The sequence below is a fragment of the Cannabis sativa genome, chromosome X (genome assembly GCF_029168945.1).
Source record: "Cannabis sativa cultivar Pink pepper isolate KNU-18-1 chromosome X, ASM2916894v1, whole genome shotgun sequence".
Classification (NCBI taxonomy): Eukaryota; Viridiplantae; Streptophyta; class Magnoliopsida; order Rosales; family Cannabaceae; genus Cannabis; species Cannabis sativa.
In genome coordinates this window covers 54,582,502-54,598,974 of record NC_083610.1, presented here as the reverse complement: position 1 = coordinate 54,598,974, position 16,473 = coordinate 54,582,502, and the positions used below count along the sequence as shown (strand labels likewise).

At 38.5% G+C, this 16,473-nt stretch overlaps 1 protein-coding gene across 1 annotated transcript; it reads left to right on the top strand.

The window, feature by feature from the left end:
* Positions 1-7,464: 7,464 nt before the first annotated feature.
* On the top strand, positions 7,465-15,069 carry LOC133032280 (uncharacterized). The gene is made up of 6 exons (XM_061106164.1): positions 7,465-7,981; positions 8,057-8,167; positions 8,597-8,742; positions 9,004-9,276; positions 13,434-13,494; positions 14,936-15,069. Exons 1-6 carry the CDS (start codon positions 7,465-7,467, stop codon positions 15,067-15,069), a joined length of 1,242 nt encoding a protein of 413 aa, XP_060962147.1.
* The last annotated feature ends 1,404 nt before the right edge of the window (positions 15,070-16,473 follow it).

Below are 16,473 nucleotides of genomic sequence, written 5' to 3'. Positions count from 1 at the left end.
ACTCAGGTATTTGGAAATAGGTACACTTTTGAAGGATAGTGCTGCTTCACAAAAGATCCAGTATCAGGCCTCCAGATACATGATCATGGATAGGAAATTATATAAAAGAGGATAATCAGTGTTGCACCTAAGGTGCACAGGTTAAACAAAGATAAGCACTCTCATGCATGGGATAAATGAAGAATTTTGCAAAGATCACACATCTAAACCCAGTCTTTCTAAGAAAATCATTTGTCAAGGTTATTACTGGCCTACTATGAAGAAGGATTACACTAAATATGTCCAAAAATGTGAGCAATGCAAATGTTACTCGAAAGTTGCAAGAGCCCCGCAAATGGAGATATCCCTTATGAACAGTCCTTGACACTTTGTCATTTAGGGAATAAACTTAGTGGGATCACTTCCAACTGGAAAATGAGGAGTCAAATTGTTGTTGTCATTGTTGACTACTTCACTAAATGGGTGGAAGCTAAGCACATGAACATAGTAAATTCAAAGAAGTCCCTGGACATCATAATAAAAAACATCGTGTACAGATAAGGACTTCCACACAAGATAGTGTCTAATGACAGAAAGCATTCGACAGTGATCAATTGACCTGACTTTTGTGCCAAGCATGGAATAATCAAACTATTTTCATCTGTGGCTAGTGTTGGAATATATTTTACCAGGATCTTAGATCTACTCACAAGTATGTTGTTTAAACACCCTAAATATGAACTTTCTAAAACGATAAATTAAACACATATAAAGTTATGAAAACCTTACATTGATGCAGCGAAATTAATGTCTCCTTCCACTTAGATCTCTAACCCTTGAATCCTTTCTGTAGCAGAGTATAATCAAGATCTGAGCCCGAATGTCCTTCTTCTTCAAGTTTGATCCTTCACAGTCTTCCAATCTATGATTGAGTTATTGCTTGCTGTGTGTGGGCACTTACTCTTTCACTAGGGTCGAAAAAAGATGAAGGAGAAAAGAGGAGAGAGGGTTTCGGCCAGGTATAAAAAGTGGGGAAGGCTCAGTTTTTCTGAAGAGAGAAATTTCTGTCAGAAAGGCTTGTGAAAACTTGTGAATTGACTGAGCCATCACTTTCTATTTATAGGCAACTACTAGGTTTAGGTTAGGAATTATTTGGCATTAAAATAATGAAAATATTAATTTGAAAAACCTATTTAAGTGGCCGGCCATGGTGTGTTATTGGGCCTCACTTAATTTTGGAGTTTTATCAAATTTTATCTCTATTTTCTCAAAAACGCCAATTTTCCAATTCTAACCTTTTAAATGCCAAAACTAATTATTTAATAACTAAAATAGATTATTAAATAATATTGTCATTTAATTTAATTATTAATTAGACATATAAAGTCCATTAATAAATAAATAAACCTACAAACTCTTTTCTTTACAATTTCACCCCTGCTTAGTGAAAATTCATAAAATTAGACATAGTCTAACTTTAGAATTATAATTGATCAATCACGAATCAATTAATGAGTCTTACAAGCAGAATGTTCTCAACTAGAATGGGGACCATGGATCTATATGCTGAGCTTCCAATAAGTGAACCAAATTTACCAAGTAAATTCCTACTTATTAATTCTTCGTTGAATCCACTCTTAGAACTTAGAATGGCACTCTCAGACTTATATAGAGCATATTGTATGTTCCACGATATCAATATACTATCTCATTTAACCATTGTTATAATCTTATTGTGATTTAAAGATCCTCTATATAGATGATCTACATCGAGATGGGATTTCTTTACCGTTCTCACCCCTCAATGTATTTTGCCCCTTAAAACACTTAGCTACCTGTAAATGGTGTTTAGTGATCTAATAATTAGTCAGTTAAACAAGAGCTCATCCATTTACTTCTATTTGCTAAGCTCGAAGGGAATCATCACTTGACTTCTATACACCAGTAGAAGCTATAGATGCCATATTTATGTTCAGCACTCCCACTCAATCATACTATCATGTTCCCAAAATATACGTATCACCCTGACCCAAAAGTAGGCTTAACTAATAAATCAAAGAACATGAATAGCATTCCTGAGTTGAGCCCAAGCATATCAGGATTTAGATTCTTTTAATCTTAAGATCAACTACTGATATTGACTTGGAAAGATATGTGTAATGGTAAGTTTGTAATATCTTAACTTAGTTGCAGTATCGGTCCAGTCCAATGTATACTCCATACATTCGAAACTAGTATACTTTACTAATGTCCTGGAAAGAACATAACACTTACTCCAAGTGTAAGTACACATCATCGCTGATTATCACATTAGTGTAAATCCAATAACACTGATGAAACAGGGACCAAAAATTTTGATTCATATGATCACAATCACATTCCACTGTGTTGACGATACTGTAATTGTGAATAAACATATGATCTGGATTTAACTGATTTTGTGTGTATGAATGTAATAAACATATTAAACCATTAGCATGTAAAATTCATGCAAACATCAATCACTTCAAATTTCTTATATTGATAACTAATCAGATTGTAAAGAGTTTTATTTAGGGCATAAAACCCAACATTAAAAAGATTAGATGGAACATAAATCCTAAGAACACGGAACGTTGACCACCTGTGCCGATACATTTCGTAAATTAGGGCTAGTCAGCTTCCTTTTTATTTTTCTTTACTCTTTATTGTACTGTATAATTTCCATGTGTGCCTAGGGCAGGAAGTATATGAATAAAAGACGAAGTTTTTATTTCATATTTGGTCTTTGAAAGTTCTATCATGTAACAAGTGATCAAAAGTTTCAACTGTTAATCACTTCGGGGTAGCATACATTATATCATTATAAAGTTAGACATCTTTCACAAGAAACAACTAAATTAAATGACAAGTCTAAAAGTAGGGAGTATTGCTTGAAATCAGAACCTTAGGGAACCAGAAGTAAGCCCCTACCTTATTATATTTGAAGTTAATCTAGCATTTAACAAAATATCAGAGTAGGGAGTATCGCCTAAAACTGAAACCTCAGGGAAGTGGAAGTAAGCCACTACCTTAGTATACTTGGAATTGATTTAATATATTACAAAATTACTTAAGGTTAACTTAAAATAGAAGTTCAGGCTTCATAGTTACCTCATGTTAAGACAACTAAAATTTTCAAGCTAGTCAATTAAATTAATTAATTTAGGTTAATTAAATATTTAAGTTCACAAAGTCCTAAAAGCAAGTGGTATTTACCAAGAAATGTTTAATTCTAAAGTAATTAATTAGCTCTGGTTAATTGGTTATTTAAGTTTCAACAATCCCTTAAGTAAAAACACTATCAACTATTTTTCTTCAAAAAAAAGTTGGTACCAAGGTTGTAATGACCGCTTTAGTAATTTGGATTAGTAAAGGCAATTAGCTCTAATTTCTGTTATTTTTATAATTATTTATGAATTTAATTATCTGTGGGTCCCATTATAACAAATGGGCATTAGAGTTATAATTGCTCAATTTCGGAGATTTTATTAAACTCTAGGGGTATTATTTGTCTTATATGTGAAATATGTTATTTTTGTAATATTTGCTCAGCGACAACGAAAAATACGATGGATGGTTAGTTTGATCACATGGGTAAGTTTACAACCATATTTCTTATTGGGAAAAATATTGGAGAAAATAAAATATTGGGGTTGAGCGGGGTTATGGAATTTGACCATTTTACCCCTAGTTTTGAAAATACCCTAGTTTAAGTTAGAGGGCATTTTAGTAATTGGCCTAAAGAATGATTTGGTGGCTGCCTTATTGGGTGACACCTAGCAAGTTAATTTAGCAAGATTATGTTAGAGAATAAATTCTTTTCATTTAGAGAAATTAAAAGAAAATAAGAGGAATAAGCTAAAATCAAGAGAAGCTCTCTCTTTCCTTCCTTCTCTCTTCGAACCAGCCAAAAACAAGGGGATTGATGATCTTTGGTGTTTTCAGCAGGAAATTCAAGTGGGATTCAAGCTAAGGTAACCCTAGAATCCATAGACTTGTGTTTTTGAATCTTTTACTTTGGTTTGATTAGGTGATTTTGGAAATTAGGGGCTATTAGGGTTTAGTTTTTTTGTGGTTCGAATTATAGGGTTCATTTGAGTTGAATTTACTTTCTAGCAACTAGTTTTGATGTTTGGATTAGGTTTTGTGCATGTTTGAGCATAGAAACCTTAACTTTGATCTCTAATGGCATGTTTGTTTATATTGAGTTTTTCTGGGAAATATTAGTTGGATTATGTTGTTTATGCATTGTATAGGTGTTCTGGAAAGTATGGTTGCATTTGGTGGAGGATTGAGCAAGAAATGGGAATTTTAGGGTGAATTGGTGTGAATCGGCTAGTCGGTTTCACCAGTACCTGTAAAACTAGCTAGGCGGTTTTGGCACGGCTCTTGAATGCTCCATTTTCTAAAGTCTTGTCATTTCAGTGCCATAATTGGGTGTTTCCCTATTTCCTAAGTTAGAGTAATCCATAGAGAGTATAACAGAACCTAATGTTATGGGTTCGGGTTTCTTAGATTAGGGTTTTGGGTCATGTGATTTATCCAGTTTCATTATGTGATTAGGGCATCCATCTAGAACGAGACTTTCCGTTCAGGTCGGGCAGCACACTTGAATCTGGAAAGAAGGTAAGAACTATGTATCGTATGTAATATGAATATCTGAGTGTATATATGTGCTAAGTGTATATGCATGCTTATGTGTTAGTTGCACTACCAACACTTGTATAGTTATGGTACATAGTGCATTGGCATAGTGAATATTGTTTTGGGGTACATTACAGTGATACCGGCACAAGTACGGGAAAGTACTAAGTGGGTGTGTGGTATATCACTCAATGGTACTTAGGGTACGAAACAAACCCTACGCCAACAATCATACAGTGAGGTACGTAGTGTATGTGGTATAGTAGCTATACCTTAGTATTGAACGTTCTTACTCATTTGTTAAGCGTTGTAAATAGGTGTATGGGTGCCTAGATACAAGTCGGAATTATATGATATGTTATATGCTTTTCTTACTGAGTCTGTCGACTCACAGTTCTGCTTCCATGTGTAGGTAAAGGAAAGGCGAAAGCTGAAAAGGAGTGAGCCTGGCTTGGATAGGATTGTACATGCCGTGGCAGCCTGACCTGGAGTGTTCGGTCTCGGGACATCTAGGGATTTTATTTTGTAGTCGTTTTGCGACCTAGATGTTGTATTTTGGCATATTTTGTATAAAAGTTTAAAAACGGAATCCCAGTGTTTGTAGATAATTATGTAAATTATAAAGTTTAGGGTAAATGGTAGCAAAACCCTCAATACTTTCGTTTTGGTTTCACTAAACTCCCAAAACCCATAATTTTGCGTGTAAACCCCCAAAACAAGGAAACTGTTAGCAATTTAACACTTCCGTCCAAATTTAGCTGTTAACTGCTAGGTTGGATTGTCCACGTGGACACAATAAACACGTGGCACAATTTTATTGGTCCACGTAAATAATTATTTAAAAAAATAAAAAATTAATTATTTTAAAAATAAAAAAAAATCTTTTTCTTTTTTTTTTCTTTCATCTTTTTTCCTTTCTTTCTTTTTCTTTTTCTTTTTTTTTCCTTTCTTTTTTTTCTTTTTCTTTGACTATGAACCCTAAACCTAAATCCTTCCCAACCACCCACCCACCACTCACCACCATTCCTTCCTTACCGCCACCACCACCATCTTCTTTTTCTTCATCTTCTTCAGTCATCTGCTACCATCACAAGCATCCAAATCACAAAAAAAAAAAAAAAAAAAAAAACAAAACCAAGTGCAAACCAATTCAAACATATCCAAATCCAACAAATAAACAAACATACATATATATATATATACGAAATCTTAACCCCAAAATTAATATTTTAAAACCCTAATTTTATTTCCCCACAACTATTTGAAAACCCTAAATATAAAGAGAAAGAGAAGAGATCGGGAAAGAGAGAGAGAGGAGATCGATCTGAGCTAGCTTGGTGGTCCCCGACGTCCTCCACCACAACCACATCGAAGCTACATCTTTGTTCGCCGACTTTAATGGCGGATCTTAGATGGAGGAGATGGTGGGTGGTGGCTTTAATGGCTTCGAAGTCGGCGGAGGAGGACGACGCCGGAGGAGGTTGGGCTGCCTGCTGGTGGTCTAGGGCTGCCTGGTGGTCTTGGACGCCTACTGCCTCAGTGCAGCCACAATGGGTTGAAGATGATATGGTGGTGGACTGGTGGGCTTGCATACCTGCGAGATAGAGAAAGAGAAGAGGGTATATGTGTTTGAGAAAAGAAAAAAAAATGAATTTTTTTTTTATTTATAATTATTTTTAAATTTTAAATTAATTTTATTTTATTTTTTTAAAATTTTTTTAAATAATTTTTACGTGGACCAATAAAATTATGCCACGTGGACAATCCAACCTGGCAATTAACACCTAAATTTGGACGGAAGTGTTAAATTGCTAACAGTTTCCTGGTTTTGGGGGTTTACCCGTAGAAATCTGGGTTTCAGGGGTTTAGTGAAACCAAAACGAAAGTATTGGGGGTTTTGCCGCCATTTATCCTAAAGTTTAATATTTATTACAAAAGTTTTAATTTGACACATTTTTGGAGATAAATCTTTGATTAGCAAAGATAGCACTGTAGCGTGCCTTAGCATTAGGGCATTACAATTTTGGTATCAGAGCCGCTAGGTTTGTTTACCGAAGCTTGCAAAGACATGTACAATCTTCATCAGAGAAAGCTCGGTTCACGGTTCAGTAAGCCCATACTTATTTGGTATTTTAAATGATTATTAAAGCATGATCAGAAGCATATTTGATTATAATTATTTAATTTAAGTGTGTTTCCTTTAAGTCCATAAGAGCGGTATCAAGTTTTATGATCGCTGTCTAACCTGCCTAGTTTATGGGTTCGCAGGCTATGTCCTATAAAATGGACGCCCAGCGAAATGCAAGAAGTCAGGGTGATATGGTTGAGACTAAAGGCGATCAGGGAAACCAAATCCCTCAAAATTCCCGTGGTTACGGTCGTGGCCGTGGCAGAGCTCAGGGTGGTCGTCCTATAAATCCACCACAAGCTCCTCCAGATTGGGGGCAGAGGTTTACAGAAATGCAAGATCGAATCCGCCAGCAAGATGAAGAAATTCAGAGATTAAGGCAGTAGGGTCTTCCTGTCGTGCCTCCACACCAAGCTGCTCAGGCCGTTGCAGTTCTAGCGGTGCCAGCAGAACAACCTATTGCTGGCAACCGTATGGAGCCATTATACGAAATATTTTGCAAGCAGACACCTCCAGTGTTTCTGGGAGGTCCAAATGTGATGAAGGCTGAGCAGTGGCTCACAGTGATTGAGCGAATTCTAAATTTTATGTGGGTTGTTGGAAATGATCGGTTGACCAGCGCCATATTTCAGTTCTAGGAGGATGTTCTCGTGTGGTGGGAGTTGATAACCCTCACTTGCGACGTCATTATTATGACCTGGGAAGAATTCCGGGAGTTGTTCAACTCCAAATATTATAATGAAGCCATCTGTAGTGTTAAACGGAAAGAGTTCAACGAATTAGTGCAAACCGAGGGGATGTCGGTTACTGAATATACTACAAAATTTGTCCGTCTGGCCAAGCTCGCTGTGGGTATTGTGCCAACAGATTTTAGTAAGAAAGAAAAGTACATGGTCGGTTTGAATATGAACATTAGACATGATCTGGTGATCACTACCAATGAAGCAACCACTTATGCTGAAACGGTTGAAAAAGCTCTGAGAGCTGAGGGTGCAGTTAAATTCCATCAGGAGCGCCAAGTGACTCCGAATGTTGGTGGAACCCCCAGTTTTCCTACTCCTGTATATGGTAGGGATGGAGGTAATTCCACCACTGATCAGAAGAGGAAAGCTACCCCGGCATTTGATGGTTCGAGGCAGAGTAAGCGGTTCCGTGGGAACCAAGGCAGTGGTGGATGCCAGGGTTATTCTTATCCTGAGTTTCCACATTGTAAGAAACATCATCCGGGAGAATGCAATTGGAAGACATGCTTTCTGTATGGCATGGTGGGGCATTTTAAGAAAGATTTCCCTGAGGCAAAGAAAGAAGATCTGAAGTCAGAGCTAAAACCTGTACCTGCTCGGGTATTTACCATTACCCAAGCTGATGTTGCAGCCAGTTCTTCTGTGGTGATAGGTCAGATCCTTGTCAACAACTCCTTATATACTATATTATTTGATTCAGGAGCTACACGCTCATATGTAGCTACACGGGTAATTGATCTTTTGGGTCGGCCCTGTGATATACTTGAAAGAGGGTTTTGAACCCTAATCCCTAGTGGGGAGTTGGTTATCTCCAATAGGTGCATTAGGTCTATGCCAGTTAGGATCGAGGATAGGGAGTTGAGTGTTGACCTTATCGAACTGCAATTAACGGAATTTGACATCATACTTGGGATGGATTTTCTCTCCAAGTATTCGACCAGCAGAAATTGTAAGCGAAAAATGGTGACTTTCCAGCCAGAGGGTGAAGATCCATTTGTTTATGTTGGATCAGTTCAGGGGTCTCGGATCCCAGTTATTTTTGTGCTAAGAGCTAGGGATCTACTACATAGTGGATGTGTAGGATTTTTAGTAGTGGTAATTGACTCTAGCAGACCTGAAACATTTGGGCCTGAAATAGTCAGAGTTGTTAAAGAATTTCTCGACGTGTTTCCCGAGGAATTACTGGGATTACTGCTGCAACGAGAAATTGACTTTGTGATTGATTTGGTACCTAGAGCCGAACCTGTTTCAAAAGCTCCATATAGAATGGCTCCAGCAGAACTCAAGGAGCTTAAGTTACAACTTCAGGGGATGCTTGATATTGGGTTTACTCAACCCAGTGTATCGCCCTGGAGAGCTCCGGTTCTGTTTCTGAAAAAGAAAGATGGTTCCCTCAGAATGTTTATTGATTACCGAGAAATAAACGAGTTAACGATCAAGAATAAATGCCCGTTACCTAAAATTGATGATCTGTTCGATAAACTTCAGGGAAACACATTACTTTTGAAGATCGACCTACGATCTGATTATCATCAACTCAGAATCTGGGAAGAGGATATGGCAAAGACTGCGTTCCGAACAAGATATGGGCACTGTGAGTTTCTCGTAATGTCATTCGGATTGACTAATGTTCCTACAACCTTTATGGATTTCATGAATAGAGTATTCAAGGACTTCCTCGATAAGTGTGTCATTATGTTTATCGATGACATCCTTGTATACTCTCAATTAGAAGAGGAGCACAAGCATCATCTTCGAATGGTATTGCACTAACTCAGGGATCATAAGTTGAATGCAAAGTTTAAAAAGTGTGAATTTTGGTTGTCTGAGGTATCTTTTCTTGGACATATTGTCGGGAAGAATGGGATTATTGTTGATCCAAGCAAGATCGAATCTTGTGAGAGTCAGTATTCCCGTGATCCGTAAGGGAAAACAGTGGGTAAGCTGTGCAATCCCACACCGCCTGGGGAAGGTCAAGTGGGATGATTCTGAGACTCTTTAGGTTTGGGAATACACTGTTGAAGAGGGCTTAAATGAATGATTGGTACTACCTATATCAAGAAGGTGCATCTTGTTTTTCGGTAGCCCATTATGAAAGAACTCCATGGTTAAACGTGCTTGGCCTGGAGCAATTCTATGATTGGTGACCTCCTGGGAAGTTTTCGTAGGAAGCGTGTGAGTGAGGACAGAGCACCCTGGAAAGACTCGTGTTGGTCTGTAGGGTCAAGCGTCAGTCCATGAAGCAGCTAGACTGACGTACTCGTGTATAAGAGCCATTAATTTTATTGGTGTAAGGGCCCAATGGAGGCGTGAAGTGAGGACGTTACAAATGGTATCAGAGCCTTGACCCAGTCGGAAGTGTGGTCGACGAGGAAGTCGGACCCTGTAAGGGGGGTCATTGTGACAGTCAGTAGTCCCGTGATCTGTAAGGGGAAACATCGGGTAAGTTGTGCAATCCCACACCGCCTGGGGAAGGTCAAGTGGGATGATTCTGAGACTGTGTAGGTATGGAACTACACAGTTGAAGATGGCTTAAATGGATTGATTGGTACTACCTATATCAATAAGGTGCATACTATTTTTCGGTAGCCCATCACGTAAGAACTCCACAGTTAAGCGTGCTTGGCCAGGAGCAATTTTAGGATGGGTGACCTCTTGAGAAGTTTTCCTAGGAAGCGTGCGAGTGAGGACAAAGCACGCTGGAAACACTCTTGTTGGTTTGTAGGGTCAGTCGTCAGTCCATGAAGCAGCTAGAAAGATGTACTTGTGTATAAGAGGCATTCATTCTGTGGGTGTAAGGGCCCAATGGATGCTTGAAGCGGGGCATTATAGAATCATTAAAGAACTGGCCGAGGCCAAAATCAGTGATAGAAATTTGGAGTTTCCTCAATTTAGCAGGGTATTACCGACGTTTCGTCGAGGGATTCTCTAAAATCTCTATGCCACTGACCAAGTTAACTAAGAAAAATTAGTGATTCGTGTGGTCAGACAAATATGAAGACGGTTTTGAGGAGTTGAAGCAATGTTTAATAACAACTCTAGTGTTAGCTTTGCCATCAGATCAAGAGAAATTCATTGTTTATTGTGATGCATCCAGACAGGGTCTGCGATGTGTTTTGATGCAAGCTGACTGAGTCATAGCTTATGCCTCTCGTCAACTGAAGGATTATGTACAGTGGTACCCAACTCATGACCTAGAGCATGCTACTGTGGTTTTTGCTCTAAAGATATGGCTGCATTATCTTTATGGTGAAAAATGTGAGATTTATACCGATCATAAGAGTCTTAAATACTTTTTCACCCAGAAAGATTTAAACATGAGGTAGAGAAGCTGGCTAGAACTTGTTAAAGACTATGACTGTGAGATTTTGTATCACCTCGGGAAAGCCAATGTTGTGGCTGATGCACTGAGTAGAAGAGGTCCCGGGTAGATTATTACTGTTATGATAGCCCCTCAACAAGCTTCTGAGATGGTTAGTGCAGGGATTGAGTTTGTAGTTAGAAAGTTGCACAATTTAACACTTCAATCTGATCTATTAGAGAGAATCAGAAAAGCTCAGTTAAAAGAGCCCGAGCTAGTCAAGATTCGAGATGAGGTAATGGCTGGTCGGCCTAAAGACTTTTCAGTCTCGGATAATGGAATGGTGTTGTATAAAGCTCGAGTTTGTGTTCCTAGTATTGATGAGCTTAAGAAAGAGATTCTTCATGAAGCTCACACCACACCTTATTCACTACATCCGGGAACCACCAAGATGTATCAGGATTTAAAACCCTACTTCTGGCGGGATGGGATGAAAAGAGATGTGGTAGACTACGTGTCCAAATGCTTAACCTGCCAGCAAATCAAGGCTGAACATCAAAGGTCAGCAGGGTTATTGCAACCTTCAGTCCTTCCTGAGTGGAAGTGGGAGGATATTGCAGTGGATTTTGTTACTGGTTTGCCTAAAACCACAGGAATGTATGATTCGGTATGGGTCATAGTGGACAGATTCACAAAATCAGCTCACTTTCTGCCAGTGAAAGTTACATATTCAGTCGACCAGTACGCTGAAGTGTATGTAAAGGAGATAGTTCGTCTCCATGCAGTCCCTAAATCTATTGTTTCAGACAGGGATCCAAAGTTTACATCGAAGTTTTGGGTGAGTCTTCAGAGGGCTATGGGTACAAAGCTTAAATTTAGTATAGCTTTTCACCCTCAGACTGATGGTCAGTCGGAAAGAACAATTCAGATACTGGAAGATTTACAGCGAGCCTGTGTAATGGACTTTGAGGGTTCATTGAGTAAGTTCTTGTCTTTGATTGAGTTCTCCTACAACAATAGCTACCAGAGTACAATAGGGATGGCTCCTTATGAGATGCTATATGATAGGAAATGTCGTTCCCCTATTCATTGGGAATAAAATTGATAAAGGAAGTACTTGGGTCCAAAATTAGTTCAGAGAACCAATGAAGCTATCGACAAGATTAAGGCTCGGATGCTTGCTTCTCAAAGCACACAGAAAAGTTATGCTGATCGGAAACGCAGAGATGTCACATTTCAAGTAGGGGAACATGTTTTTCTGCGGGTTTCACCAATGAAAGGTATTAGGCGCTTTGGGAAGAAGGGTAAGTTGAGCCCTAGGTTCATTGGGCAATTTCAGATACGTGAGAAGGTCGGGCAGGTAGCGTATCGGCTAGCCTTACAACCATCATTATCGATTTGTTCATGATGTATTCCATATTTTTATGTTGAGGAAATATGTTTCAGACCCGACTCATATCTTGAGTTATGAAGCCCTTAAACTGCAGTTAGACTAGTCCTATGAAGAGCAACCTGTTCAGATCATTCATAGAAAGGAGAAAGTTCTTAAGAATAAGACCATTGCTTTGGTTAAAGTGCTCTGGACGAACAATGAGGTGGAGGAAGCCACCTGGGAGTTAGATTCTGACATGTGGACTCAATATCCAGAGCTTTTCAGGTTAAATTTCGAGGACGAATTCCTTTTAACGGGGGGATAATTGTAATGATCGCTTTAGTAATTTGGATTAGTAAAGGCAATTAGCACTCATTTCTGTTATTTTTATAATTATTTATGAATTTTATTATCTGTGGGTCCATTATTACAAATGGGCATTAGAGTTATAATTTCTCAATTTTGGAGATTTTATTAAACTCTAGGGGTATTATTTGTCTTATATGTGAAATATGTTATTTTTGTAATTTTTGCTCGGCGACAACAGAAAATGCGATGGATGATTAGTTTGATCACATGGGTAAGTTTACAACCTTATTTTTTAGTGGGAAAAATATTGGAGAAAATAAAATATTGGGGTTGAGCGGGTTTATGGAATTTGACCATTTTACCCCTAGTTTTGAAAATACCCTAGTTTAAGTGAGAGGGCATTTTAGTAATTGCCCTAAGGAATGATTTGGTGGCTACCTTATTGGGTGACACCTAGCAAGTTAATTCAGCAAGATTAAGTTAGAGAATATACTCTTTTCATTTAGAGAAATTAAAAGAAAATAAGATGAATAAACCAAAATCAAGAGAAGCTCTGTCTTTCCTTCTTTCTATCTTCGAACCAGTAAAAAACCAGGGGAGTTGCTGCTGATCTTTGGTGTTTTAGGAAGAAATTCAAGTGGGATTCAAGCTAAGGTAACCCTAGAATCCATAGACTTGTGTTTTTGAAGCTTTTACTTTGGTTTGATTAGGTATTTTGGAAATTAGGGGCTGTTAGGGTTTAGTTTTTGTGTGGTTCGAATTATAGGGTTCATTTGAGTTGAACTTAGTTTCTAGCAGCTTGTTTTTTATGTTTGGATTAGGTTTTGTGCATGTTTGAGCGTTGAAACCTTAACTTTGATCTCTAATGGCATGTTTGTTTATATTGAGTTTTTCTGGGAAATACTGGTTGGATTATGTTTTTTATGCATTGTATAGGTGTTCTGGAATGTATGGTTTGCATTTGGTGGAGGATTGAGTAAAAAATCGGAATTTAAGGGTGAGCTGGTGTGAACATGCTAGTCGGTTTTACCAGTACCTGTAAAACTGGCTAGCCGGTTTGTGCAGGGTTCCCGAATGCTCCACTTTCTCAATTCTAGTCCATTTTAGTGTCGTAGTTGGGTGTTTCCCTATTTGCTGAGTTAGAGTAATCCATTGAGAGTATAACAGAACCTAGGGTTGTGGGTTCGGGTTTCTCAGATTAGGGTTTTGGATCATGTGATTTACCCGGTTTCGTTATGTGATTAGGGCATCCATCTAGCATAAGACTTTCTGTTCAGGTGAGCTAGCACACTTGAATTTGGAAAGAAGGTAAGAACTATGTATAATATGTAATATGAATATCTGAGTGTATACATGTGCTAAGTGTATATGCATGCTTATGTGTTAGTTGCACTACCAACACTTGTACAGTTATGGTACATAGTGCATTGGTATAGTGAATATTGTTTGGGAGTACATTACAGTGATACCGGCACAAGTACGGGAAAGTACTAAGTGTGTGTGTGGTATATCACTCAGTGGTACTCAGGGTACGAAACAAACCCTATGCTAACACTCGTACAGTGAGGTACGTAGTGTATGTGGTATAGTGGCTACACCCTAATATTGAATGTTCTTACTCATTTGTTAAGCCTTGTAAATATGTGTACGGGCGCATAGTTACAAGTCAGAATTATATGATATGTTATATGCTTTTCTTACTGAGTCTGTCGACTCACAGTTCTGCTTCCATGTGTAGGTAAAGAAAAGGGGAAAGCTGAAAAGGAGTGAGCCTGGCTTGGATGGGATTGTACATGTCGTGGCAACGTGACCTGGAGTGTTCGGTCTCAGGACATCTGGGGATTTTATTTTGTTGTCCCTGTGCGACCTGGATGTTGTATTTTAGCATATTTTGTATAAAAGTTTAAAAATAGGATCCCGGTGTTTGTAGATAATTACCTAAATTATAAAGTTTAATATTAATTACAATATTTTTAATTTGACACGTTTTTGAGATAAATCTTTGATTAGCAAAGATAGCACTATAGCGTGCTTAGCATTAGGGCGTTACAGAGGTTTAGACCATTGGAATCATATTACAAGGAGTTCAGATGACTTGTTAATAAGAAAAATATTTAAGTCTAAGCATTTAATTAAAAATTTAAAGGTCTAGGCCTTTGGAACCCGAACCTCGCGAGGCTAGTAGCATTAAAACTTAGCAAACTCTGTAGATTGAAATGCAAATGTCTAAGTAGTAAATCAAATAGTACTACGTACTTAAAAATCCCACGACAAGGGTATAAAATATTTTCTCCGTACACACGAAAAGGGGGACCCTTATCCCCTAAAAGATAAAAAAAATATATATATAAAGTTTTTAAAGCAAGATAAGAGTGGATAGATGTAGCTACGGCTGGCAAAATCCTTTGGTGGTTAAGTACCTTTGGGTTGAACATCAGGCAAGACCTCCGGGATTGCAGAGTTGGTTGTAGAAGGAACATCAAATGCCACAACAATGAAGCCATCCACCTTCTCATCTACAGAAAGGGTAGTTCCAAGATCTACCACTCTGTATTGTGAGCTACTTCCTTAGCTTTATTCGTTCCCTCCAGTGCTAGGATTTGAGGCATTAATAAATTCCTATCTTCAGCATCAAAAAGTTCCATCACCGAGTTGTTGTGTTGCCAGATAGTGCCTACTGAGTACATAAAAGCTGGTTCCAAAGCTTTGGTGGTCTTGACTTCATGTTCTTGCTTTGTTTTGATTACTTGCTGAAGTTGTCCCTTCAATCCTGAGTTTTCTCCTTCCAGCTTGGTAATTTGTTTTGGGACTCTTCATGAGCTTTCTCAGAAGAATCCAACTTAGCCTTAGTCTCCTCAGCCCGTTGGATTACCTTTTGTTCAGCTTCCCCTGCCTTCTGCTACAACTCCATATGATGCTTTGCTTCCTCTCAAGCGTGGTTTCATTAATGATTTTCTCATTTATGATTCGAACTTATTTGTCATACTCTTGAGATAGGACGATAAGCTTTTGCTCTTTCTGTTAGATGTCCAACTTTGCTAACTTCAAGTTTGCTTCCAAATCTTTGATCTAAGTTAGCGCATTGGAGTATAGATCCTTATTTTTGTCTCTACAGTCCCTCTTAGTCTTGGTGGCTTTTGTCCAAAGAATCTGTTACCCTCTGCTTAATCATAGTGTCCATTATGGTGTTGCCTTCAACTATATCTTTGATAGCCTCCTCTCTCCTTTTTTTAGGATTGGCACGCTCCGCCCGTAACACCTTGAGTTCATAAGCCTGTTGAATGGCCATGGAGTAGTGCCTCTCTGCCATTAAGCTCACTTGTCGAGAGAAAATGGCATGAATCAGTCTAGTGAAAAAGATATATCCTTTATTTTAAGCAAAATCAACTTATATCATTGACATGGGTCCTCAGAGAGTCCACCAAAAAAGTAGGATCCCCACTCCCCGTCAAGGCAAACCTATCAGCTTTGAGTTTGCTGCTCGTTGAAGCACTCTGGTCCAAACAAGTCAGCCAAGAATGGAGCCACATCGGTTCCCACCCTAGGGAAAAGCCTATCAATCATTTCAACCATGTTCATGAGATCAACAAAAGGCTTGTCCCACTTGTCGTAGTAAGCAAACTCAACGTTCTACTTTGTGGCAATATTGTTGATCAATTTCCTCATGTCATCAAGCTCACTACTATGCTCTTATTGTTAAAATTTTCCAAAGCCTCTAGATAGGTCTTGCCTTCCTCCGTCAATGAGATAGGCTTGATGGGAAGATTGAAATGTGGAGGAGGCAATGCAGGCAAAGCTGTGTTTCCCATAGACAGTTGGATGGAGATAGTAGGAATGACTTTAGACACTAGGGTGGCGGAGGAGGATCCTGGCTGTTCTTGGAAGACCCAGTACTCCTTCTTAGTGATCTTCCACCATCAGAAGAATCAGATCCCTTCTGAGACTGGGCTTTCACAGCCTCCTCGAAGCTGCCAAT